This window comes from Sorex fumeus, unplaced genomic scaffold (assembly GCF_029834395.1).
Source record: "Sorex fumeus unplaced genomic scaffold, SorFum_2.1 ptg000033l, whole genome shotgun sequence".
Taxonomy (NCBI): domain Eukaryota; kingdom Metazoa; phylum Chordata; class Mammalia; order Eulipotyphla; family Soricidae; genus Sorex; species Sorex fumeus.
Genome location: NW_026606090.1, coordinates 98,992 through 124,593, shown reverse-complemented (window position 1 = coordinate 124,593; position 25,602 = coordinate 98,992). Strand labels below are relative to the sequence as shown.

At 45.6% G+C, this 25,602-nt stretch overlaps 1 protein-coding gene across 3 annotated transcripts in view; it reads right to left on the bottom strand.

Moving 5' to 3' along the window:
* Positions 1–25,602, bottom strand: part of SH3RF2 (SH3 domain containing ring finger 2) — a 135,345-nt gene that overhangs the window by 26,205 nt on the left and 83,538 nt on the right. For all 3 annotated transcript variants that reach the window (XM_056116884.1, XM_056116881.1, XM_056116882.1), the window contains one exon: positions 25,234–25,554. In XM_056116884.1, coding sequence (XP_055972859.1) covers positions 25,234–25,554 — 321 coding nt within the window. The remainder of the gene's footprint in view (positions 1–25,233; positions 25,555–25,602) is intronic.

Sequence of the window (25,602 nt, the reverse complement as noted above, 5' to 3'; positions counted from 1 at the left end):
CTTGGATCCTGCAGTATTGAGGAGGACCAGGACACCTCACAATGCTAGGGACTTTCAGGGTCACACACTTGGTGCTTGAAGGCCTCCAGGGCTTCAACCAGTGAATCTCAGGGGATCATTTAGTGCCAGGAATTGAACTCAGATCAGGAGCACAGTAGGCATCTGCTCTAACCATGTACTATCTCCCAGCCTCTTTTATCATTGTATTTCTTTGTTTTCTGGTTTGTTTTTTTTTGGGCAGGGGCACACCTGGCAATGCACTCAGGATCCCTCCTGTTGGGTTCTGGGGACCATATAGGATGTCAAAAATTGACCCCAGGTTGGCTGAACGCAAAGGCAAGTGCCCTATCCACTGTATTATCCAGTCCCTCATTGTATTTAATTTATTTCTTTGTTTTTTTTTGGGGGGGGCACACCCAGCAATGCTCAGGGGTTACTCCTGTGTTCTGCACTCAGGAATTACTCCTGGCAGTGCTTGGGGGACCATATGGAATGTCAGGGATCTAACCTCTGTTGGCTGCATGCAAGGCAAAACCCTACTCACTGTACGATCACTCCAGTTCTTCACTGTATTATGTGTTCAACTTATACTTCATTGTAGCTTAATGAAAGCATAAATGTATGCATGAATGAAAAGGAATTCCTACCAAATACATCAAGGACTAATACATCTCAGTCATCTCCCTGCTATCTAGAGCAAATACATTCAATTTTCTTCAGTCAGCAACCACAAATTATGCTGGTGTGTGTGTGTGTGTGTGTGTGCGTGTGTGTGTGTGTGTGTATGTTTGTGTATTCCTAGTTAGCACTGTGTTTTTTTGTGGGCACACTATTGTTTGTATACGGCTATTTAAGCAAGGGTGAATATGCTACCAGCTGCACGTATATGGGTCTCTGTTTAAATATGTGTTTGTGTGGGAGCCATGACAAATGTATGCACATATGTGAAGCACTGGTCTACTGTATGTTGGTTATGTTTGCTCATGTGGATCTATGAATTCATATGCATATATGCTATGTGATTATATATCTTTTGGTTGTATCTGCGATTGTAAACGACTCTGGAATTCTCTGTATTGCATAGAACTCCAGAAGTAGGTACAGATAGGAGCATAGTTTTCTGTGTGCATCTGTTTCAATGACTGTATCAGTGTAGGTGTGGCTGAGTATGCATGTGGTCTTTTAATAATCCAGTTATAGGATCAGAAAACCATTCTTGTTAGAGAATAACAAGGGTCAATAAGAATGTAGTAAAGCGAAGTCCTTATGCAGTCTGGGGGCATGTTAAATGGAGCAGCCCCCTTAAAGGAGTCTGGCACTTACTCAAATGATTAAACACAGAATCATGAGATGACCCAATAAGTCTTCTCCTAGTCCATAGGCAGGCAAATGAAGACATACATCAATACAAAAAATTATACATGGCTGTTTAACACAGCATAACAATATTGGCCAATAAAGGTGCACACCCAAATGCCCATTGGTGGGTGACTATATAAGCAAATGCCTTATACATTCAATGCAATATTAATCAGCCACAAAAGGAATGAAGTATTGATGCACACTAGAACATGTATAAATATTGAAGACATTAGACTAAGTAGAAGAAAACAGAGTCAAAAGACCACATTATATAATCCCATTGATATAAAGTGTCTAAATCAGGGAAATCCAGGTTAATGGTTTCCAAGGGTTGGGGAGATTAGGATATAGGGTTTTTTGGGGGGATCTTTTTGGGTGACACCTGGTGATTCTCAGGGTTACTCCTGGTTCTGCACTCAGAAATTACTCCTGATGGTGCTCTGGGGATCATCTGGGATGTTGGGGGTCGAAACTAGGTCGGCTGCATACAAGACAAATGCCCTACGTGCTGTACTATCACTCTGGCCCCCTCGGGCTTCTTTCTGAGGTGACAAAATGTCAAACTGAGGTAATAATGGTTGTGCATCCCTGTGAGTGTATTAAAACTTACAGAATCGTACACACTCTACAGGGGTGAAACATATGGCACACACATTCCATCTTGAGAAGCTCTCAAAAGTAAAACCACTCTGTGGTGACTCATTCATGGCTCTCTAGTGTTGCCTGAAGTGTTCAAAGCTTTGCAATCAAATATTGACAAATAGCTCCTTCAAACAGATGAAAAGTTGTTGGCTTTACCTAAGCTGCGTCTTCCCTGTGACTGGGTGAGAGCAATCCCTACGGGGTGTGCCAAGGGAGAGCCTAGGTATGCAAGTGAGCGGCTAATCCTATGTTTGTGGAGACTGCTGGGCCACTGATTAACAGGCTGAACTTCACTTAATACCCATGACTCTGGGGTGGTAGAGCAAACAGCTCTTCTCTCCATCAACACGATTAATCATCGGGGAGGAGGAAGGCAGCAGAATGCAGAGCCAGGCTCTGTTACCTGGTTTAGCTTTCCACTTCTCTAGCCTTCATCTTTTCTCCTGAACCTGGCCGGGGTAAAAATCGATGGATCATTGATCAAAATCAAAATCAAAAATGAAAAATCATGGAGCTCATTTTCACATGGAGTGGGAAAAAAAAGGCCTTTATTTTTTTTCCTTTTTGGGTCACACCCAACAATGCACAGGGATTACTCCTGGCTCATGCACTCAGGAATTACTCCTGGCAGTGCTCGGGGAACCATATGGGATGCTGGGAATCGAACCCGGGTCAGCTTTGTGCAAGGCCTTACCCACTGTGCTATCACTCCAGGCCCAAGAGACCCTTGTTAAGATTTGTGATATCTTAGAGGGGAAGAGAGAAAACTAGTGGAGAAAGGCGAAGGAGGCAGTGTAAGGTTTGCTTGGGATGGTGGCTAGTGGGTGAAATAGTGACATGCCCAGAGTCAAAGAGCACCCTGCCCCCAGCACAGATGACAGGACAGATGGCCCACCTTGGACAGGAAGCCACCAGGCTGCATCTCGTGCTTCGTCACATCCATTCCCTACAGATAACAGGCCAGACCAAGACCGGTTCCACTGGTCTCTGTTCCCTTGTCTCCTTTTCCTGCCCAAGACAACTTAAAAGCCCCCGCTAGTCTCTCCCAGGATGCAGCTCTACCCCAGCCTCATTAGGGGTTTGTAGAGTTCTGTCCGGGAGTGCAACCCAGTAAACTTCTCCTGTTTCCTTCACTTTATTTGTTTCTGTTCCTCTGTCTGCACCATCTATCAGACAGAGAAGAAGGGGCAAAAGGGGAGAAAGTAAAAAGAAGAGGGAAGAGGGAAATTGGGCGAGAGACACACTGGAAGAAAGAGAAAGATGCAGGGGCCAGAGTGATAATACAAGCAGGGAGAGCATTTGCCTTGCACACAGTTGACTTGGGTTCAATCTCCGCCATCCCATATGGTCCCCCGAGCGCCCCCTAGAGTAACTAAATGCAGAACCAGGGGTAACCCCTGAGCATTGGCAGTGTGGCCCAAAGAGCAGAGAGAGAGAGAGAGAGAGAGAGAGAGAGAGAGAGAGAGAGAGAGAGAGAGAGATGCAGAGGGATAGAGGGGAAGGAGAAGGAGACAGAAGGAATGGTTCCACATCATAGCAGGCAAGTGAACTACAGAGGAGGAAATCAAAAGTGGAAAACAGATCAGTCAGAGGCTCAATAACTAAGGCCAAAATAAGGATGAATGAATGATTGGGGAGATAAAGGTGGAGAGAAGAAACTGGCACAGAAACGAAGGCCCCACCTGGTTCTTGAGACAGCCAGATGGAGGGACCCCTTCTGAGGAGACCAGTGGGCTTCTGTCTCTGGGAGCTCAGGGGGAGCCCTGCTTCCCGAGGCAGTTCCCAGCATGCAGAGTGAGACCTTGCAGATCTCTGAGCCTTGCACACTGAGGCTAATGCAAGACCCTAAAGCACCGATGCTTCCTGGCATGGGGGCCCTGACCAGAGCAGAATCAGAGGGGAGATTGTATTTGAGGGGTTTCTAGAAACTTCCCTTGCTTTTGAAGGAAATGACTCATTTAAAAGAAGTCTTTGTCAATAACCAGAATCCACAGCTGTGCGGCCTATGGGTATTTTCAGGTGGAGGATGGGAAAGTGAATCTGGGGGTGACATCCTGGAGGCATCCCCTTGACTCTCCATAGTGTACAGAAGGCCCAGGGAGTGTGGCTTCCCCCCAGATGTCCTACTGGGTTTGAACTCACTTGTTAGGCTGTGGATCCACCATGTCTCACCTGTAAAATGGTGCAACAACAGTATTTCTCTCAGAGGTATTGGAGGTATTGTAGAAGACAATTCATGCATTATAAATGTGATTTCTTTTGATCTGCAGACATATGCTGCTTCTGGAGGTGGGGGTAGGGTGTGTAAAGCCCTCGTTTTATGAAATAACCCTGCAAGGTCTTAAACTGAGAGCAGCACCCAAGAACGTGAAGGGAGCAAGTGACATTACTTTCTTCCAGAGGCAAACATTTCTTTCTTCCAAAATGCAAGTGTGCCCTCCTGCTGCCCATGCATCTGCTGTAGGCAGGGCGCCTCCTGCCCCCCTCAGCCAAACCTGCCTGAGCCGGGCAGGTCTGCAGCTCCTCCTGGTCTCGGGGGGACAAGGAGTGACCATTTAATGCTGCTGTTTTTTTCCTCAGAGAATGACAGCAGTGTGAGAGAGAGAGAGGCAGAGAGAGAGACAGAGGCAGTGACAGTGATAGAGACAGACAGGTAGACAGAGACAAAGAGACAGGGAGGGAGAGAGAGAGAGAGGGAGAAAGAGAGGGAGAAGGAGAGGGAGGGAGAGAGAGAGGCAGAGACAGACAGAGAGAGACAGAGAGGGAGAGAGAAAGGGGGGGCAGAGACAGACAGAGACAGAGACAGAGAGGGAGAGAGAGACAGAGGCAGAGACACACACATACACACACACACACAGAGAGAGAGAGAGAGAGAGAGAGAGAGAGAGAGAGAGCACTCCATAATGAACTGACAGCAGGCTCCTGAGAGTCCAGCTCACAAAAATCACCTCAGAACAACAGGCTAGCTTGGCGGGCAGGGGCGGGATCACATAGTGTGGTGAATTCTGGTGAATTCTGTGCTATTCACCCTCTAGCTCTAGCTCATCTTCCTCTGCTCCCCCTAGTTCTTCCTTGAGGTTCCTGTTCAGCTCTGTGGAGAAGCACTGGCTGATGAGTAACTCATGATTTTGCAAATCCTTGTTCCCCCCTTTTCTTATTCTCTTTTGCTATTAAACATTTAAACAAAAAATAAAACTAAATAATTAAAATAAAATACCTCATGCATAAAAATAAGCATGAAGAATTTCAGTTATAATAATCAAATGAACACATATATAACATAGCACCCAACTCAAGACAGAAAAGAAACAGAACTAGAATAAAACATACTTCTGCAAGTTTCTCTCTATTCTGAGCATTTCCTCTCTTCAGAGGCAACAACCATGTTGAAACTTGAGTCAAGTCATTTTACTGCTTTTCTATATCATTTGGATCACCCTGCCCTCCACTTCTAAACAATGTGCAGTTTAGATTTGCCTGTCCCGGAAGGCAGTATGCATTTATGCGGTGCAGTGCCTGGAACATACATCTTTTGCTCACTAATTAGTTTGTCATGTCTCTGTGGTTGCTTGTAGTTCATTGGATGAACACATCAACATTGAACTATTCTATCCTCGGGGTCATTGGATGCTGATTCAGTTTGTTGCTGATTCAGTTTGGTGCTGATGTAGCCCTGAGAGTCTTTTACTAGCTCACACACATTCCCTGTGTCCTTGGATAAGTTTTCCCAGGATAACTACCTCCAAGTGGAACTGCTGGGCCACAGGGTGTGACTCTGCCCAGGTATATGAGGGGAGAACAATTTCCCGGTGTGGCCGGACCAATTTGTACTTCCATCAGCAGCAGATGACAATTCCTGTCACTGCATAACTTCCCCAGCATGTGGTAATGCCCAGCTTTTTAATATCTGCCTCGGGTAATCCGAGTTGATGTCTCATTGTGGTTTCAAATTAATTTCTCAGAATAATAATGAGTGTATTTTTTCAAATGTTCAAACTTGAAACTTTTCCATGTTTCACATTTCTTTCTTCTCTCTCTCTTTCTTTTTTTTTGGCAGACCTAAGGTTCTCAGTGCTTTTACTTACTCCTGACCCTGTGCTCAGGGTTCACTTCTGGCAGAGCTCAGAGGACCATATGTGGTGCCGTGGATCAAACCTGGGTCAGCTACATGCAAGGTTATTCTTATTCTTGAGAATACACCTTATTCTTGAACTATTTCTCTAGGCCTCATCTTATTTTTATATGAAATGCTCTTCATGTTGTCTTCTCTTTCTGGTTGGGTTTTTATTATTATTTATTGTGTTATTATTATTATTCACTGTGTTAGGGTTTGAACTCAGGGTCTTACACATGCAAGGTACAGGGTTTACTGTTAAGTTATATACCCAGGGATGAGTTATTATTTTTGTAATTAAATTACAGACTCTACTACTTTGAATATGAATCCTCTGTAACTTGTGTTATTACTCTGTGATATATTTTGATGAACAAAAATTCTTATTCTATTATTTTTTTGTCTTTCACTCAGCAATGCTTTGGGCTTAATCCTGGCTTTGCGCTCAGGGATCAGGCAAGCGCCCTGCTGGCTGTACTATCTCTCTAGCTCCTTAAAATTCTTATTCTTAATATCCAGATACACTAGATATTCCCTTATGGTTTACACTTAAAAATAAAATCTCATATAAGATTTTTTTCTGCCAAGGTCATGAAGATATATTTTCATATTGTCTTCTAAAATTTTTTATAGTTTTGTCTTTCATATTTAAGACTTTAATCCACCTGGAATTGATTTTTGACAAGGGAGGAATCCAATTTCATTTTTTTTCCACATGGACACCCAATTAGCCCAGCACCTTCTCTGGCCTGGTTTGTCCTTTTGTAATTTGTCCTTTTCCTCTCATCTGCAAAGCTTGCTCTGTCATAAATCAGGTATCTGCTGTGCCTATTTCTTGGTCCTCCAGTATGTTTCATTGGTTTAATAGAATCCCTATGCTCAATCCATGAAACCTAATTACTATAGTTTTCAAAGGAAAGTTGATATTTAAAAGGGCATGTTCTGCTCCTCACCTTGACCAATTCTCCTCCTTTTCTTCCTTGGAAGTCTCTGAGTGTTGGCTTTCTGTTTTTCTATTTAAATTGTAGAATGGTATTTTTGCACACAAACTAATTTATAGATCAGAATGGGGAGGACAAATATATTTCAACTATTCTTTCCCATTCAACAGTGTGTAGTGATTCCTTGCTTATTCTATGACTTTCTTAATATCTTATAATCAAGTGATTTATTTTTTTACTTTGGGTCACACCCAGCAGTGCTCAGAGCTTACTCCTGGCTTTGTACTCAGGACTCCTAGTGGGGATTGGGGCACCATATGTGGTGCTGGAGATGAAAGGCAAGTATCATCTTAACCCCTGTGCTGTCTCTCCAGCCCTTATAATCATGTTTTAGAAATGATTTCCATAAAGAGCTTGGTTGGACATATTCCTAGGGATTAAAAAATTTCAATTGCTGTTGTCAATGGCTTTTTCTTTTTTTTTTTTGGTGTGTGTGTGTGTGTGTGTGTGTGTGTGTGTGTGTGTGTGTGGAGTTCCTTGAAGTTTTGGCACCATCACTTAACTGCATTGACTACATAAGGCTCAGATTTAATTCTTCTGAGTCTCAGTTTCCTCATCTTCTGGAGGGCAACAGTAAGAGCCACTGCCTAATTCTTGTGAAGATGCAGTTTGAACATGCTTGCAAAGTAGTTTGCATAGTCTGGTTCCTATCAAGAGTTTTATAGGAACTGTTACTGTTAAGAGATAGAGACACACATGGGGAGAAAGACAATAGGATTTCTCAATGGAACTGGATTTAAGAGGGAAGAAAGACTCATTCTTAGCCCAGAGGGCTGCAGGTCACAGTACTCCAGAGTCCCCTCTTGGAGGAAGAGCCACTGAGGATGTCTGACTCCAGGCAGGAGGATGTGGATTTAAAAATCTCTTTCAGAACACTTAGGTCATGCTCAAGACCACCAGGGCTTCCCAGGAAGGGTAGACATTTCTCTATAGCTCAGTTTTGCACTGTAGTGGGAAAAATGCTGAGCAGAAAATACAACTTACCCCTCAACTCAATTCACACAGATGAATTCTCCCAAGCCTGGGTCTTGTGGTTGGTCCAGGTTATCATTTCCTCCCTCCCTCCCTCCCTCCCTCCCTCCCTCCCTCCCTCCCTCCCTTCCTTCCTTTCTATTTTGGACCACACCCTTCAGTGCTCAGGGTTCATTCCTGGCTCTGCACTTAGGAAACACTCCTGAAGGCCCTGACCATATGGGGTGCTGGGGATGGAAGGTCACATTACCTACTGTACCATCTTTTGGTTCCTAGTGCTCCTCCATTTTTTTTTTTTTTTTTTGCCTCACATTTCCCTGAGTCCAATGGCCTGCTGCCTTCAAGGCAAGATTTTAGCATCAAAACAGCTTGTGGTGGGTTGAGTACTATTAGTGCTTCTTAAATTCCAGGGTCTATCAAAACCTTAATTATAACCCCTGCTTTCCTGGTCCTAACTGTCCACTTGAAGATATAACTACTTAGCAATCACTGTAATTAAATACTCTCACTAAGCCTCATTAGAGGTCATAAAAATTTCAGCAAGCGATGTTCCTCTTCAGTTGGCTGTGGGTTCTCTCGAGGCATTTGTTCACCAAAGATGTTTGTCATGTAACTAGGTCCTGAACATCAGGCTGGGAAATGGTGACCAAAGCCACAGCCTCCAGAGTGGCTGAGAGTATATGAAAAATCTGTCTCACACCAGGACCTGCCCTCACATTTCCCAGCCAGGAGCAATGTATAGATAAGTCATCACTGAATACCCAGAAATCTCCAAGCTCTGTTTGCATCTGATAGACAACCTGACCTTATATTCGTGGAAAGCAGCTTTTGATGGTGGTGAGAGGGAATGGACAGTTATCTAAGGAAGATGAATTGGAGGTGTGAGTTGGGAGGGGATGCTGAGGATTCCAAAGGTCTATACGAGACAATAGAGCATACACTTTTTATTTTGAGTTTTGGGCCACACCTGGAGATGCTCAGGGGTTACTCCTGCCTTTGCACTCAGGAATCACTCCTGGCAGGGTTCATGGTGCCAGGGATTGAACCTATGTTGGCCTATATTGAACCAAGAGTCCTCCCCGCTGTACTCTCTCTCCAGTCTCAGCATCCACTTTTTGCACTTGGCTTCTCCATTCACAGTCCTCTGAGTGTGGGTCCCTGCTTTGCTACTGTTGGTGTAACCCTAGCCAAGTTATTGAACAGATTTGGCCCTTAAATACCTTCCTTTTCTCTAATGACTTGTCAATCTTATAGTCTATCTTCTGAGGTGAAAGTTAGGGAGTGGGGAATTGCCATAGAAGCAAGTAGGAATACGAGAGGAAGAAAAGCAAATGAGGGCTGGAGTGATACTACAGTGCATAGGGTGTTGTATATGGCTGACCCAGGTTCGATTCCCAGCATCCCATATGGTCCCTGAGCACCACCAAAAGTAATACCTGAGTGCAGAGCCAGGAGTAGCCCCTGAGCATCGCTGGGTATGGCCCCCAAACCCCCCCAAAACAAAACAAACAAAAAATACTTTTTTTTTGCTTTTTTTGGGTCACACCTGGTGATGCACAGGGGTTACTCCTGGCTCTGCACTCAGGAGTTACTCCTGGCGGTGCTCAGGGGACAATATGGGATGCTGGGAATTGAACCCAGGTCGGCCGCGTGCAAGGCAAATGCCCTACTCGCTGTGCTATCTCTCCAACCCCCAAATCCTTTTTTTAAAAAAAACAAATAAAAAAATTCTTCTAAAGATTTGAGAAATCATCTGACAATATTGCGTTCACTTGACAATTTCAGAAAAGTCACTGTCATGGTCCCCAGGATGTCCCAGCAACCTTCAAGAAGGGTTTTGTGAAGAGAAATAAAATAATCTCATACACGTCAACATTATCAAAGCAGCATCTGTCCCCCCTGTGAGTAACCAAGTCCCCTCAATAAATGAACAATTTGCAATCTCAGAAACTATTGCAGCAGGTGCTCTTCGGGCACCCCCCAAACAATGCCCAGCCCCTTCCTGTTGGCTAGTGTGCTTCCTCTCTGACAATGGTGATCAGAAACTTTGGGCCAACCCCCTGATCTGGAAGCTGAAAACTGAGGGGGATGCATGGTACAACCCATAACCATTTTCCCTTCCAACAAATGACTTAGGTGGAAATCAGATCCCCCAAGATCTGGCGTCCTCCTTAGAGTTGGGCTCAGAGATGTACCACAAGTGTCAGGGTATGTGACAGTTCCACAGGCAGTGCCGAAAGCCCCTGTCTGGACTGCAGAAACCGAGAGAAACCTGTACCCTCCTGCTTCTAGACTGGGGCTGTGACAAAGGCCATTGTACCAATGATTCAGCTAGTGTCAGAAACCACCTACCCGGGTCTGCCCTCTTCAGAAGATACTAGAAGCATCCCCACAAATGAGCCATCACTGAACAGTTAGAAATTTCCACGCTCTGCCTGCCTCCATTAGAGACAGTACGGCCTTATGTCTTTAGAGAGTGACATTTTTTTTTCTTTTTGGTCACACCTGGTGTTGCACAGGGGTTATTTCTGGCTTATGCACTCAGGAATTACTCCTGGCAGTACTCGGCGGCCATATAGGATGCTGGGAATCGAACCCAGGTTGGCTGAGTACAAGACAAACGCCTTACCCACTGTGCTATGGCTCCAGCCCCCAAGAGTGATATTTTATGGTGGACAGAGCAGGGTTGATGGTTTGATTGGCAGACAGGGCTGACCACCACTCTTGTCCAGAGGGCCAGTCTGGGGCACCTGTGGAGCTGCTGCAATGTCATCAAGTCTTTCCCTTTCTCTGAGCAAGACACAGAGGCTCAGGGTCTAGGTATTTTCCCATGGATGCAGTTTGTCTCAAGCAAAACTTTCCCAGCAAGCTCTGCTTCCTGGGATCCTGGCACTTTTCTCTCTTGGGCTAAGAAGGAATGAAAACATGGGTTTGCAGTGCAGAAGTGGATTATTAAGCTTGGCTTGTCCTTAGGACAACGGTAAAAATATTGTTTGTATACTTGCATGCCCAGTCTTTAGACTCAAGGTTCAGCACCTCAATTGCTAAGATGCTTCCATGAAAGTCAGGGGCTAAATCACCAGAGACAGATCAGATGGACTTCTGTAGACATTCAGATTTTGTTATCATCAACCTATCAAGACATATATATGTATATATATGTATATATATATACACACACACACTATACACACACATATATGTATACATACATATATTTTTTTTTGCAGGAGGGAGTTAATTTTTTTTATATTTTTATTTCAGGGGGTTGTTCAAGGACTGGGAAGCTACTTCCATCAATCAATACTTGGCTCAATAGGTGCTCAGACCCAGCAGTGTTAGGATTCAGTTGGTCCATCTGGCAGGGTTGGGGAGGTTTGTGGAGGGTGGAGGTCATTCTGGTTCAAGTGGTTGTTTTCCTTGGCTTGTCTTCTGGACTATGTTTCACTCATTTCCAACAACTATTTATTGTGATTTCCACCTGTCTGGTTTTGCCTTCACGAAGCTTATACTCTAGAGAAGGAACAGGCAAGTACTACCCGCCCAAAGGAAAAACAGGGACACAAAACTCACGGGCAGTAAGAGAATTGGGTTTGGGATAACTGGGGACCCACTTTGGATAGAATATTTTGGATCCTACTTCTATAGTAGGATGATTTTGGCCATGAACTTCTTCCTAACCTCCCATATTGCTGTTCCTTGCACCTGGAAGTGTGTTTTCAGGATCTGTTCTGTAGCACACGGTGGGGTCGGGGAACGGGGCTAAGAAGGTCTGATTTCCCAAAGGCAGGAGCCACCATCTCGGAGAAGCCCAGTTCTCTAGCCTCAAACCCAGGGTGTAGCGGCTTTGTTCCTCGGTTAGAAGTCCCAGACACTAAACCATTAAAGCACAGGCACACCCTCGGCTTAGAAGGGTGTCATTTGTGCTCACAATTCCCACGGCTGGTAGGGTGTTGGCAACCAAGGTAAAACAACGAGATCAGCAGAGCTTACGGTGACACCTTTGATCCCCTTTATGTCATTTGTTGGACTCTATAGAGCTTGTGATACTTGCTCATTTCCCCACTCCATAGATCCCTTACAATCTTCCCAAGTCTTCATTCTAAATGGGGCTCTCTCATTCTTGGTCCTCCAACCAAGCCTCTAGCTCCCCTAATTATTTATTAATTCCTACACTGATGCAGACACTGTGTATGTGTGCTATTGACATACATAGGTTCCGTGTGCTTAGATAGATCCATTGGGATTTACGTGCATTTTCACACACATACACATTCAACTAAAATCTAAGCAGGTCTGTGCCAGGTTCAGTAGACTTAATGAGGGAGGGACAAGTTACTTTGTCTTTAAGTTAGGAGCAAGAAGAGCAGCACTTGGGGAGGGAGCAGGGATTCTATGTGTACCGGAGGCACAGGTCACTCTTGTGAGGTTCTGAGGCACCTGGTGTCTTTTCTGGCCTACTGGACAAAAGTCACCATATAAAGACACTTTCTCAAAAGCTTTCAAGACTTCAGAAACAGTTACACCAGTCAATTTTCTCACTTTAAAGAAAAACAGAGAGAGAAATGTTTCTGGCCAAAGGTCAACCAACTTTTCCAGTGAAAGGTCAGAAAGAAAATACTTTAGGCTCGTTGGGTCATATGTCTCTGTGGCTATGGGAGGTCTGCATGTTGTCTAGGCAGTAGCTAAGGAGTGAGCATGGCTGAAGAACAAACCTGTATTTGGAACATCAGAAGTGAAATTTCACTTAACTTGAGCCATGGATTACTATTCTTTTGTTCCTTCTCTCTCAATCATTTTAACTTGAAATCAGCATTAACTTGCAGACTACTCAAAACAGTCAAAGGGCCAAATGTCTGGTAGACTGTAGTTTACCCATCACATTGTAGCTCAAAGAAGTGAATGGACAATGGGTAATTTATAGGGGACAACAGTTTGGAGTTCTCTGGTGACTGCTATCTAGACCCATGCAGAAAAGTGGGGGCCCAGCAAATGCTTGATCTTGAGCACAGGTAATTGACTTTGAAAATAAAGGATGAGGGGCTGGAGCAATAGTACAGCAGGTAGGGCATTTGCCTTGCACACGGCTGACCCAGGTTCGATCCCCAGCATCCCATGTGGTTCCCCAAACACCGCCAGGAGTAATTCCTGAGTGCAGAGCCAGGAGTAATCCCTGAGCATCGCTGGGTGTGGCCCAAAAAACACAAAAACAAAATAAAGAAAGAAAAAGGATGAACAGTCTTTATTAACATCCAGCCCACCAGAAATGAAGGCTAAGAAATGAGTAAAATAATAAAATAATGAGCTCTCTGTGTATGCTAGCTCAAACACAGGACAGGGACCCCAAACACAGGACAGAGCATGTAGCAGGACTCAGTGGGTCTTTTCTGAGTGAAAAGTTGGGCATGTGTTGGACACTCCATGTCTGGAAGGAGGAATGTGGAGGAAGTCCGTCTCCTCTAATCAATGTCCAAAACATAGGACAAGAGCTCAGTTAGATAAATTGTGCTGAGTCCAGGGGCTGGAGCAATAGCACAGTGGGTAGGGCGTTTGCCTTGCACATGGCCGACCCGGGCTCGATCCCCAGCAACTCATATGGTACCTCAAGCACTGCCAGGAGTGATTCCGGAGTGCAGAGCCAGGAGTCACCCCAGGTGTGACCCAAAAAGCAAAATAAATAAATAAATAAATAAATAATAGCATGAAGTCATTAAAAAAAATTGTGCTGAGCCCAGACGTGGGTTCAATTTGTTCCCTTGCTGCTTCTGCCCTCTTTGTTCTCAGAGGTGCTGGAGCTGTGAGAAAGTATAAAGCAAAGTGTCTAGAAACTGACAACCTGGTGTGCGCAATATTTTCTGCACATACAAGAATATTTTACCATGCATCTAGTTGTGCAATTTTCCACCAGGGCTTGGTTATTTTGGAGTAGGAAAAAGAAGAAGAACAGATATGTATCTCTCAGAACTTGTCCTTTGAAATAAAATAAACATGTTTTGTTTTCCTCTGTGAAAGAAAATGATCCATTTCCTGGGAAGCTTCTCTTTTCTTTTGTAAGAACAGTGCCACTACCCAAAAATAAAATTTCTGAAGCACAAATAAAGGGCTATCAGAGGTGCCCATAACTCACTTTTGTAAGAGAACATTTTGTTAAGAACAAGCCCATTTTGTGCCCTCAGTAAAACCCTCTTTTGGAGAAGAACTCATTTTGTGCTCATGTTCAGAGAAAGCTTCTAGTAACAGTAGTTTATTTGTTTAATAAACTCCACTGACCAGCATAGCACCCAGTTTAAACAGGCTAGGTTGAGAGAGAATCACTTTATCTTGGATGATGAGCTGATTTGTGGATGGCACACGGATTTCCTCCTCCTGGATGCAGGACAGACATTACCAATCAATCCCATTGTCCAGTTACTGCCCCTATATTCTCACTGTGGGCAATCAAATAAGCTTGGGTGGGGAGAGAGCATGGACTTAGAAGAGAGATCCATAGGGACCCAAGCCTGCAAGGTGTTTGCTAAGTAAATCGCAATGACTAAACCTCCCTGGGTCTCTGTTTCTCCATCAGAATGGAAGTAACATCAATTCACAATACTTGCAGGAGGTTGATGTTTGCCAGCTCCCCTCCCCTTACAACGAGCATTTCCCCCTCCAAACTGACTGTCTGGAAGCTGGACCTTCTTCAGCAACTCTATCAATGCACAGATTCCGTCAGCTTCCCCAGACAGGCACATTTGTCCTGCTTGCCCGTTTCCAGCCTTGGCACTGACTAATCCCAATGGCTCCACTGTGGAATGTTCCTCCAAAGCCCTTGTACTCTGCGCATATGCTTGGGAACAGGGACCCACTGCAGTGATTAGACAAGATGTTTGCCTTGTCCAGGCCCTTGGGCGGTTTTCCATATATGATGCATGAACCCTCAAAGCAGGCCTGGGGTTGTGTCCTACCCCCTCAGTGGTGCTCAACTGAGCCATGTGTAACCCATTGGACATTTGGCAATGTCTGGAGACCTTAGGTGCCGTGATTCAGTGGTAGGTGCTTAGGCATCTATTGGGCTGAGGCCAAGGAGGCTGATAAAAATCCTTTGATGCATGGCATGGCCCCACAGCAAAGTACTAGCCATCCTAATGTGCCCAAAGGGCCAGATTGTGGAGTCCCATGGTCAGAGGCTGTTTCATGGGACTCTCTCACCATCTACAGGAACAATGCTATTTGCTTTTCCATGGAAGATGAAGCAATTGAGACCTTGTGAGGTCAAGCCTTGTGCCAAAGAAAAAGGCAAGAGCTCAGTTAGGGCAAGATCCTATGCCAGGTTGCCCAGAAGCTTCCAGGAAAGCTTGTGCCCTCAGAGTGGTCTCCTATTGATCCCCTACTTCCCCTCTGACCACCTCTTCTCTCTAAGCTTCGTCCTTCTGTATGGTTTCTTTTCCTTCTTGATGAATCTGCAGTATGGGCTGGACAGCACTGGAGGCCCAGCAGCCATGGAGAGGAGCCGTCTCAGCCATTGACCCCAGGCCCAAGGTCTGTGTGTGGGCTGGGCTGCGCCCTGCACCATGGGGCAGGGTTGGATCTCCTCATCGGCTCATTTGATGGGATTAATTGGGCAAGTGATGATGTCAGGTCAAACCTTTCACTGGAGAAGTGCTGAATCAAGGAAGAAAGCCGGGTGGCAGGGTTAATCACAGAACTTGTCTGGGTCACCAGAAACCAGAGTGGGATTTCCCCAGAGGAACTCAGGAGAAGGAGCAGGGCTGGGGAGGCTGGTGCTGCGAGGGCCTTGTTCTGTGGCAGAAACACAGATGCTTTTAGTGACTTTGCTGAAAAGGGTTCCACCAGGGTTGCCCTGGTAGAGGAGAGCTGCATGCAGGGCCCCTCTCATCTTACATGTCAGCTGGCTTTCCTGGAGTCTCTACCAGAAGACCACTTCCTCCACGCAGCCTCCTTGACTGACCTCCTAGATGTGCGAGGCTTCCCTCACAGGCCCCACCATTCCCTATCCTTCTGGTTCACCACACTACACACACTGGTGACCTTGAAAATGAGTATGACATTTGGTGTTTGTCTTCTCTGAGCACCTGGATGTCTCATGAGCACAGGGAGCACGTGGATATTGACTGCCCCTGGGCATGGAGCTATGTGCTGTTTTGCTGGTGGGAAGTGAGGGTCTTGGATTTCTGGGGTGTTCCATACCAGGGCTCGTGAAAAACAATGGAAGTTGTTCACAGATGATGGTGGACAGGTGATGTAGCCTCTTCCTCTGCTAGGGACTTCATTCGGAGAATTTCCTAGACCTTAGAGTGGCTTCTCCCTTGACACTTTTTTTATTTGCTTTTTGGGTCACACCCAGCAATGCACAGGGTTTATTCCTGGCTCTGCGCTCAGGAATTACCCCTGGCGGTGCTCAGGGGACCATATGGGATGCTGGGAATCGAACCCGGGTTGGCCGTGTGTAAGGCAAACGCCCTACCTGCTGTGCTATTGCTCCAGCCCCTCCCTTGGCACTTCTGAACTGAGCAAGTTCAATTGTCCCAGGACCTCCCTTCATTTTTTTCTTTTTTGTCTTTTTTTGGGGTCACACCCAGCAATGCTCAGGGGTTACTCCTGGATCTGCCCTCAGGATTACTCCTGGTGGTGCTTTGGGATCCTATGGGATGCCGGGGATTGAACTCAGGTTGGCCGAGTTCAAGGCAAATGTTCTACTGCTGTACTATCACTCTGGCCCCACACAGCCCTTTTCTACTTGCAGAACTGTCCCTGTGAGCTGTAAGGCAAAGACTTAGGAAGCCTTTGCCCTCCTCACTGTGGAGCAGGCCACAACAGATCACTCGGCTGGAGAGTGACTGGTAATTGGCAACACTGGGTGAGGCCTGTCTGCACAGGCTGGGCTTGGGTGGCGGGATGTGGAGGGTTACTGCTTCCTCCCTGGAGCCCACACTGAGAACAAACACCTCTGCAGGACCTCAGCAGCCCACAGCGCTGGTTTCTTGTGTCAGTACTGCCTCATTTTATCCTCCCAACACTCCTATGAGGTTAAGTTCAATTTTGCATGGTGCCAGTTCCATTTTACAGATGGAACAAGAGGCCCAGAGAGAGGAAGTCACCCAACGTTTCTCTGTTCAGTGAAAGGCAGGATGCAGCACCTCACAGAGTTTTCCAGGCTCAGGGCCCTCACTGGCCTTCTCTCGCTTTGTGGCCTAGCGTGAGAAGCTCTTTGTTCAAGAGCCCTTTAGTTCATTCCATATGGCACTCAACCTGATGCATGAGCTGGGGCTGAGAAGGATCTGCAGTTGCTGGAAGCAAAACGGGCCCCTTGGATCAATGGCTGAGCAGAAAACAGGAAGAATCTTATTGACAGTGGTTAACTGAGGAGAAGGCCCAGCTCTTGCTAGAGATCTGTCTGCAGACTGTGCTGGTAACTGACTGAGCAAAAGAGTGCTCTACCCTTCAGTGGAAGCTGGAGAGGAGAAACAGTCACGCAGGACCATGCATGCAGTTCCTGACAGGAACACTTGGGCGAGTTCTCTCAGCCTAACTGGTAAGGATCCTGCTAACCTGTCTGTATTCTTGGGGCCTGCCACAACTTGGGGCTACGTGGCTGCAGGAAAGATTTATTGCAGGGATCTGTTTAGTTCGGTCTTCAATTACAAAGCGTTTGATGTCTTAATTTGGGGGGAAGACTTTGAGTCTGTTGTGGAAATCCCCTTTCCCTGCCGGCTTTCCTGCAGAGAGAATGAGACATTCCCCACCCTTCATACACCCCCATTTGCTAGAAGTAGTGAGAAATAGCCAATAGGGAATCCAGCCTGGAAGGGTCCTCTAGATGCTGTGAGATGTTAGGTCATTTCTGCTTAAATTGGGGATAGTCCTCAGTCACAGACACCAGCGGCGGGGGTGGGGGGTGGTGGTGAGGGGGGAATAGCTATGGTTCTGGGTTATTCTGGGGGGAATAGCTACTGTGTTCTGGGTTATCACTTGCCCTCTCTCCTATTCTTAGATGAGAACATTGAGGATCAAAGGGGTACTTGGTACTTAGTTATTATGACCATTGGTACTTAGTTGTTATGACCATCTTGACCCAGCACAAAGCTTTGGTGTTTAGACTAAACCTCCTTTGTTGCTGCAGGGAAAAATAAAAACCAAGCCCTTAAATCCCCCAACTGTTGCCATGGGCCCTTTCAGCATTTTTTTAGTACTTAGTTTCTAAAAAATATTTACATGATGGGCGAGATTTCTCCTTGTACCTCACGAAATTCTTCATGTTCTGATTTATGATCCTTGCCTCTTTTGGACACAGGAACGCAATGTCAGAGTGTTTATCCACGTTTGAAAAAACAAAGTCGTCATCCACCTCCATGTCAACTCTGAAGGCCTTGCTGTTCTAGACTCAGGCGTTTGTGGGACCCGGCCGAGACGGGAGGGGTGTATGCAGGGCCCGAGGTACCAGCACGGGGAGGCCGCCCCAGGGCAGCGATAAGGCTGTAAACAAGGAGACTGGCGCAGACAGGCGGAGGAAGGCTGCCCAGTTGGCAGCTGCTCATGGAAAAAGGGGTAGCAGCTCAGCGATGGCAAACATGCCAGGCAAGAGGCTGGTGAGAACTGAGTCTGTCTTGGAGTTAGGGAAACGCCCAGAACAAACACTGGCAGGAAGGAGGGAAGAAGGGACAGGAGAAAAGGCAGAGAGAGTTGGGGGGGTGGTGGCAGAGATGAACAGGGCTCGAGGCACGGGTCTGGGTTCCTCCATAGCCACCTGAGATCTCGGGAATAATTTAGGTCAAACTCACTGTAGAGCATCTTGAAATATACTTGACTCTCAGAAAGCAGAAGGCGATCTTAGGAGAACTGCAGCTTAAAACACATTCATTCTGCAGCCCTGAATGAAGTCATGTTCACAAATGGCACTTCAAGCCATTAGGTGAAAAGCTGATGGAAGAAGCAGACGCACCGCCTTTGAATCAGAATCAGTTGTGGTGCAAGATGAAAGGCTCTTACCTGTAGGAGTGTGAAGTTGGAGCCTACTTTACGAAACATTGAAAAATGAACTCCGAGTGGATTGGGCACCTACGTTGAAGAGCCAAAGCTACAAAACTATTCATGTGGGGAGTGATTCTAAGTGAATTTTGATAAGGTGATGATTTTTAAAAATATGACACTGAAAGCACATTAAAAGTGGGGGTAAATAAAACATATTTTTTCTTCAAAAGATACCATCAAGAACATGTGAAACAACCCACACAATAAAAGAAAGATTTTGCAAGATGCATATCTGATAAAGGACTTGCATCTACGGTATGAAAAGAACAGGGATAAAAACAGAACCCCATTAAAAAGGGGCAAAAGATGGGGCTTGAGAGATAGTACAGAGGGTAGGATACCTGCTTTGCATGTGGTCAACCTGGGTTGACTGAGCCCCAGTACCACATTTGCCCCCCAGAGCCCTGCCCAAAGTGATCCCTAAATGCAGAGCCAGGAAGCAAGCCTTGAGCACCACCAAGTCTGGCCCCCAACCAAAACCAAACCAAAACAAAACAAACGAGAAGGGTAAAGGTTATGAACAGATAGTTTTCCAAAGAACATATACTCAGAACATAAGAACGTCACTAGCTACTAAGAAAGTGCAAATCAAAACACAATGGTGAGAGAGTACTGGGGTAAGGTGCTTGTCTTGCCTGTAATGAATACTGGTTTGGTCCCTGGCACCATGGATAGTTTCTAGCACCTCCAGAAGTGATGCCTGCGCATAGCTGGGTATGGCCCTCAAATCCAAATCCAATCTGAACTCCTCCTCCCTAAATCCCACAGTAGATACCACTACATCTCACTACGATGGCCAGAATAAAAACAACAGGTAACAAAACTAGCTGGAGAAGCGGTGGAGAAACTAGGATCTTTATACTCTGCTGGAAGAAATGTAACATGCTTGAGTCACTCAAGAAGAGAGTTACTATATCATATTATATCTCCACTTCTAGGTCTATACACTCATGAAAAATACACGTCCATTCAAAAACATACACAAATATTCAGAGGTGCATTATTTATAAGAGGCTAATAGTGAAGAGCTATGTCTATCGGTGAATCAATAAAAAATGAAATCACACATTGCTTAACAATGGGGACCTCTCTGAGAAATGTGTCATTCATTAAGCCATTTTGTTGGGGGGGGGGAATGTCAGAGGGTAATCATACAAACATAGGTGGCAGAAACCATGATACAACTAGGACACATGGTACAGTCCATGTGATTGCCTGATGCTAAAACTGTTAAGCAACACATAATTCTCTATCCATGAAATGGAACAATATTGAACCAGTAAAAGGGATAGGGACTGGGGTGATACTCCAGTGGGTAGGGAGCTTGCCTTGCCTGGAGTCTACCCGTGCTCAATCCCCAGCATCCCATATGGTCCCTGAGCTTGCCAGGAGTGATCTCTGAGCCCAGAGCCAGGAGTAATTCCTGAGCACAGCTGAGTCTGGGCAAACACAAAGCAAAACAAAATATCAAACATAAAAAGGGATAGTATGGTGAAGGCTTTAATATGAACCACAGAGAACCAAATAATGCCACTTATAGAAATTGCATGGAGAGATGTAAATCTATAGAGACAGAAAGTAAATTAGGACTGACGGGCACTTCGCTGTTGACTAAGAGGTAGGGGTTTCTCTCTAGAATAATTAAAGTGTTAAAACTAGTTGCAATGATGAATGGACTGCTCTATGAATATACTAAAAGCCATTGAACTAAACTGTTAAGCCCAACTCAACCCACCAAAAAGAAGCACTTAGCTCTACCTACAAAATATTTTTGCGAAAGAAAGAAAGAAAGAAAGAAAGAAAGAAAGAAGGAGAAAAGAAAATCAGTCTGAGGTTGATTAAACTTTTGGATCTAACTCCTAGTTTACAGAAAGCTCAGGAGAGGAAGGACCATGTGAGCTACACTGCAAAGATGCAACATGCCCCCGGAATGTGGAGAATTCAAGACAAATGATTTGGCTTTTTAAAAAAAGATGTACATAAGAAAGGACAAGAGAGAGAAAGGATATCTGGAATAAGAGAAATGCAAAAGATATCAACACAAAACAGGATTTTTTTCTCATTTCAGTGCTGTTTGAACAAATCAACTCTACAAGAATATTTAGAAACCAAATAGAATATTTACTGTTTTAAAGAAATGAATATTTAAAATAGGGGTCACGTACTCCCACAAAGGGTTGTTTGTTTGCTTGTTTGTTTAGCGGTGCTGGGGATGAGGGTGGAGAGATAGTATGATGCTGAGAATTGTACAACTGTTGCCACACTCTCAGCACCTGCTGTGCATTTTATTATTTTTATTTATTTATTTACTTTGCTTTTTGGGTCATACCTGGCGATGCACAGGGCTTATTCCTGGCTTTACACTCAGGAATAAATCCTGGTGGTGCTAGGGGACCACATGGGATGCTGGGAATCAAACCTGGGTCAGCCATGTGCAAGATAAACACCCTACCCATTGTACCACAGCTCCAGCCCCCACCCCCACCCCACTGTGTATTTTAAACATGTGGTAATATCTTAGAAATTCAACACTGAAATGGACATTTTTACCATCATTAAAAAAATTGATTATTTTCCTATTGTTGCAGTGACACATTTGTGACCACAGGAATAACAGCAGCACTCTGAGACAGCTGGTGACATAGGGCTGTGCCAGGGACTAAACTCACATCAGGCACCACTGGTGCTCACCTCTGAGTCATATCCGCAGGGCCTCCTTCCGGAAAGGGCTGTTTGTTTGCTTTTTTGTTTGCTTGTTTGTTTAGCTTTGGGAAGCCTCACTTGACAGAGAAGCTAAGGGCTTTCTCTGGCTGTGTGCTCAGGGGTCACTTCTGGCAATGCTGGGGGACCACATGGGGTGCTGGGGATTGGCTCCATGCAATGCAAATGCCTGACCTCTGTCTTATCTCTCTGGGTCTTCTTGGAATATTTTAAGGGCTACACGCCTCAGTGGGTATGGATGAAAAGAGAGGCTCTCTGGGCATGACTTGGGAATAAGGTATATGGTGAGGATATCACTGCAATGAGACTGGCACTCGGGGTAATTGCTGAGACTGGTTGATGTGTACTTCAGGGCTCAATATACTCTTGTTTGTTTAGGGGCCACACCTGGCTGTGCTCTGGACTTATTTCTGGCTCTGTGCTCAGGGGTCTCTCCTGGTAGGGCTCTGGGAACCAGATGGGATACTGGGGATCAAACCTGAGTCAGCTACATGCCAGACAAATGCCCTACCCGCTGTATTATTGCTCTGGCCCCTTCCTATATTCCTCTTTCAACTTCAATACATGTGCTAGTTTATATGCTTAAAAATTTATTTTATAAAAAAATTCTCAATGCTGGGTCTGGAGCAATAGCACAGTGGGTAGGTTGTTTGCCTTGCATGCGGCCATCCCGGGTTTGATTCCCAGCATCCCATATGGTCCCCCAAGCACCACCAGGAGTAATTCCTGAGTGTATGAGCCAGGAGTAACTCCTGTGCACCGCCATGTGTGACTCAAGAAGAAAAGAAAAATAAAAAAAAAACATTAAAAAATAATAAAATTTAAAAAATTCTCAATGTGGATAGGATTGTGAATAAAAGAAATCTAGTAACTGACTGCCAAGAAATTTGATTCAGTTCATTTGCTTTTCTTTTGGGATCACACTCAGAGATGCTCAGGGCTTACTCCTGGCTCTGCACTCAGGAATTAGTCCTGATGGTGCTCATGGGGCCAAATGGGATGCCAGGGATTGGCACCTGGGTTGGCTGCGTGCAAGGCAAATGCCCTACCCATTGTACTATTGCTCTGAGCTCCACTAAAACTTTTTAATAATCAACTAGTGATAGTGGTAGTCAAGCACCTGACCTCTTTTGACTTTCCTCGAAACTTAATGAGGTGGAGGTTAGCCCTGTTTTTATGGAGATGAGCCCAGGGTGGTTACTGATTCACCCCGTCTCCCTGCAGGGATGGTGAGAGGAGCATGGCCTGAGGCTGGACTTAAGGCTCTTGCCCATGCTGCTGAATCTCGAGGGACTCAAGAGATGCACATGTCCTTTACAAGGGTCCCTGCCAAGCGAGGTCCTTGTTCCAGGTGCTCTCTTTCTGGCTCTGTGCTCAGGGGTCAATTGTGGCAACACTCGGGGACCATGAGGCCCATAAGGGGTGCCGGAACGCAAACCTGGGTTGACTGCTTGCAAGGCAAATGCTGTACCCATTGTGCTATCGCTCTAGCCTCAAGGATGTTCCTTGTTTCGAATTCCACTAGGATTGTTCTCTCTAGGTCAGTCTCTCTGTAGATTAAGTACAAGGAAGAAGACTTATCAGGGCACACAGGACGTGAAGGCTAAACTGTTTGGGAGGCCTGCACCCAAAGGACTGAGCTTACCTGGAGCCACGTCTGTCCGTATCTTAAGAACAGCTTCAGAAAAACTCTTACTCTTTGGTCTAACTAATCACTACTCAGCCCTCACTTTGGAGTGTGTATGTATGTGTGTGTGTATGTATGGTGTGTTCATTTTGGAATGTGTATGTGTGTGTGTATGCATGGTGTGTTGTGTGTTTGAGGGACAATCTAGAGCACAGAGTGTGTATGGATTTGTGAAAAAAATGTTTGGAATGTAAGTATAGGAAGGGAGTTTGAAAGTTTTTTTTTTTCTTTTTGGGTCACACCCACAGGGGTTACTCTTGGCTCTGCACTCAGGAATCACTCCTGGTGGTGCTTGAGGGACCATATGGGATGCTGGGAATTGAACCTGGGTCAGCAGTGTTCAAGGCCTAACCGCTGTGCTATTGCTCCAGTCCCAGGAGTTTAAAGGTTTTTAATGTAAGTGTCTTATGCAAGGACACATGGAAACATGGTGTGTGTGTATATGTGTGTGTGATCCAGACCAGGGTAGAAGATACAAAGTTTCTTGATGGTTTTCCTTTCAGGTCAGCACAGGTGGCTGGCAGCAACCCTTGACTCTCTCCTCCCCCTTGTCTCGTTATAAAGGGATTAGAGTCCAATTAAGCCATTAATCCCAAGGCAGAGATTCATGTTTAAAAACAAGATTTACAGTTTAAAAAAAAAAGAAGACACCAGTGTGCATTGAATTTTGTGCTTTCAAGTTGCCACCTGTCTGATTGTAAGGAGTGTTTTCAGCAGTGTGTCCAATGCCCAGAGCTTCTTCCTTGCTCTGCCTCCTGCCTCCCATCCTTCATCTCTTAAAGTGCCCTTCCATCCAAATAGCCCTGTGCTCTTAGGAGTCCTTAGCTTCTGACCCCCCAGCTGGTGACTCAGTGACCTGACTCTCCCATCTGTGAGCTGAGCCTGTGCCACCCATGGTGCCGAGCACTTCAGGCTGTGCCTTAGTAGTTGCTCCTTATGGGAACGCAAAGGGTGGCTTCAGGGATGTGTGACATGTAAAGTCCCATAGGGCTCCGTGTTCAGAAAGAAAACATATTGCTTACTTGCTCTGCTGTGGTCATCATCTTGGAAGTCTTTTTTTTTATTTTTGGAGAGGGGCTCACCCAATGATGCTCAGGGGCTACTCCTGGCTCTGCACTCAGAAATTACCCCTGGTGGTGCTCAGGAGAGTATATAGGATGCAGGGGATCGGATCTGGGTCAGCTATGTGCCAAGCAAATGTCCTATGCCTATATTATCACTGCAGTCCCCCATCTTGAAAGTCTTAATCATCCTTAAGAATTTTCCTTTTCATTGGTTCTTTCCATTTATGCAACCAGTCCTGAAAACACCCCAGGAAACCAGTGTTTCTTTTTTTCCCCTTTCTAGAAGATGCCTAACACCACAGCAGCGGATGGGCAGAGAATCTCAACTGGTGATGCCAAAGTCCCCTCTGAAAAATGGGTACCATTACCTCATTGGTTGAGGGCAGAGACCACGTGCCTGCTATTATTCTGGGAAAGCAAGGCAAAGAGAGGATATGACCAGTTGCTTAACCTTTTAGAGCTTCAGTTTTCTCATCTGTAAAGTCAAGAGAGGAATAATACCCAACTCGCAGGCTGCTATCAGGAGGAAAGAGGTCACTACCCACCATGCAACATGAAACATTTGACACAATCATGGAGGCATTGTAGGCATTTAGCAGGCCCAGGACTTAGGTACCCTTCTGCCAGGTGTCAGTTCCTTACCTGGCCCAGATTGCTAGGAGGCAATTCCTTCTCCACGTGCTGGGTGATGACAGAGGGGTTGCTGGAGCTGATGAGCACGGGGGTGCTGATTTCCACCATGTGGCGCCCGGAAGGAGAATGGACCATCCTATTGAGTGTGTTGAGGGCCGTTGTGATGGAAAACTGCCCTGGTCCCTTCCTCCTGGACCCAGGGCCCCTTTGGAGAGTGGCCATACTGGTCTCTTTGCCTCTGGAGGAGGGAGACATCAGGGACAGGCTTTTTGTGCTGAAGGACTGGCGGCCTTTGTTCTTTTCTAGGAGGTGTCTGGCTGTGAGGTTTGGCTGCAGAGACAAAAGGTAGATGGGAAAATTGGAGATAGTGATGGAGGG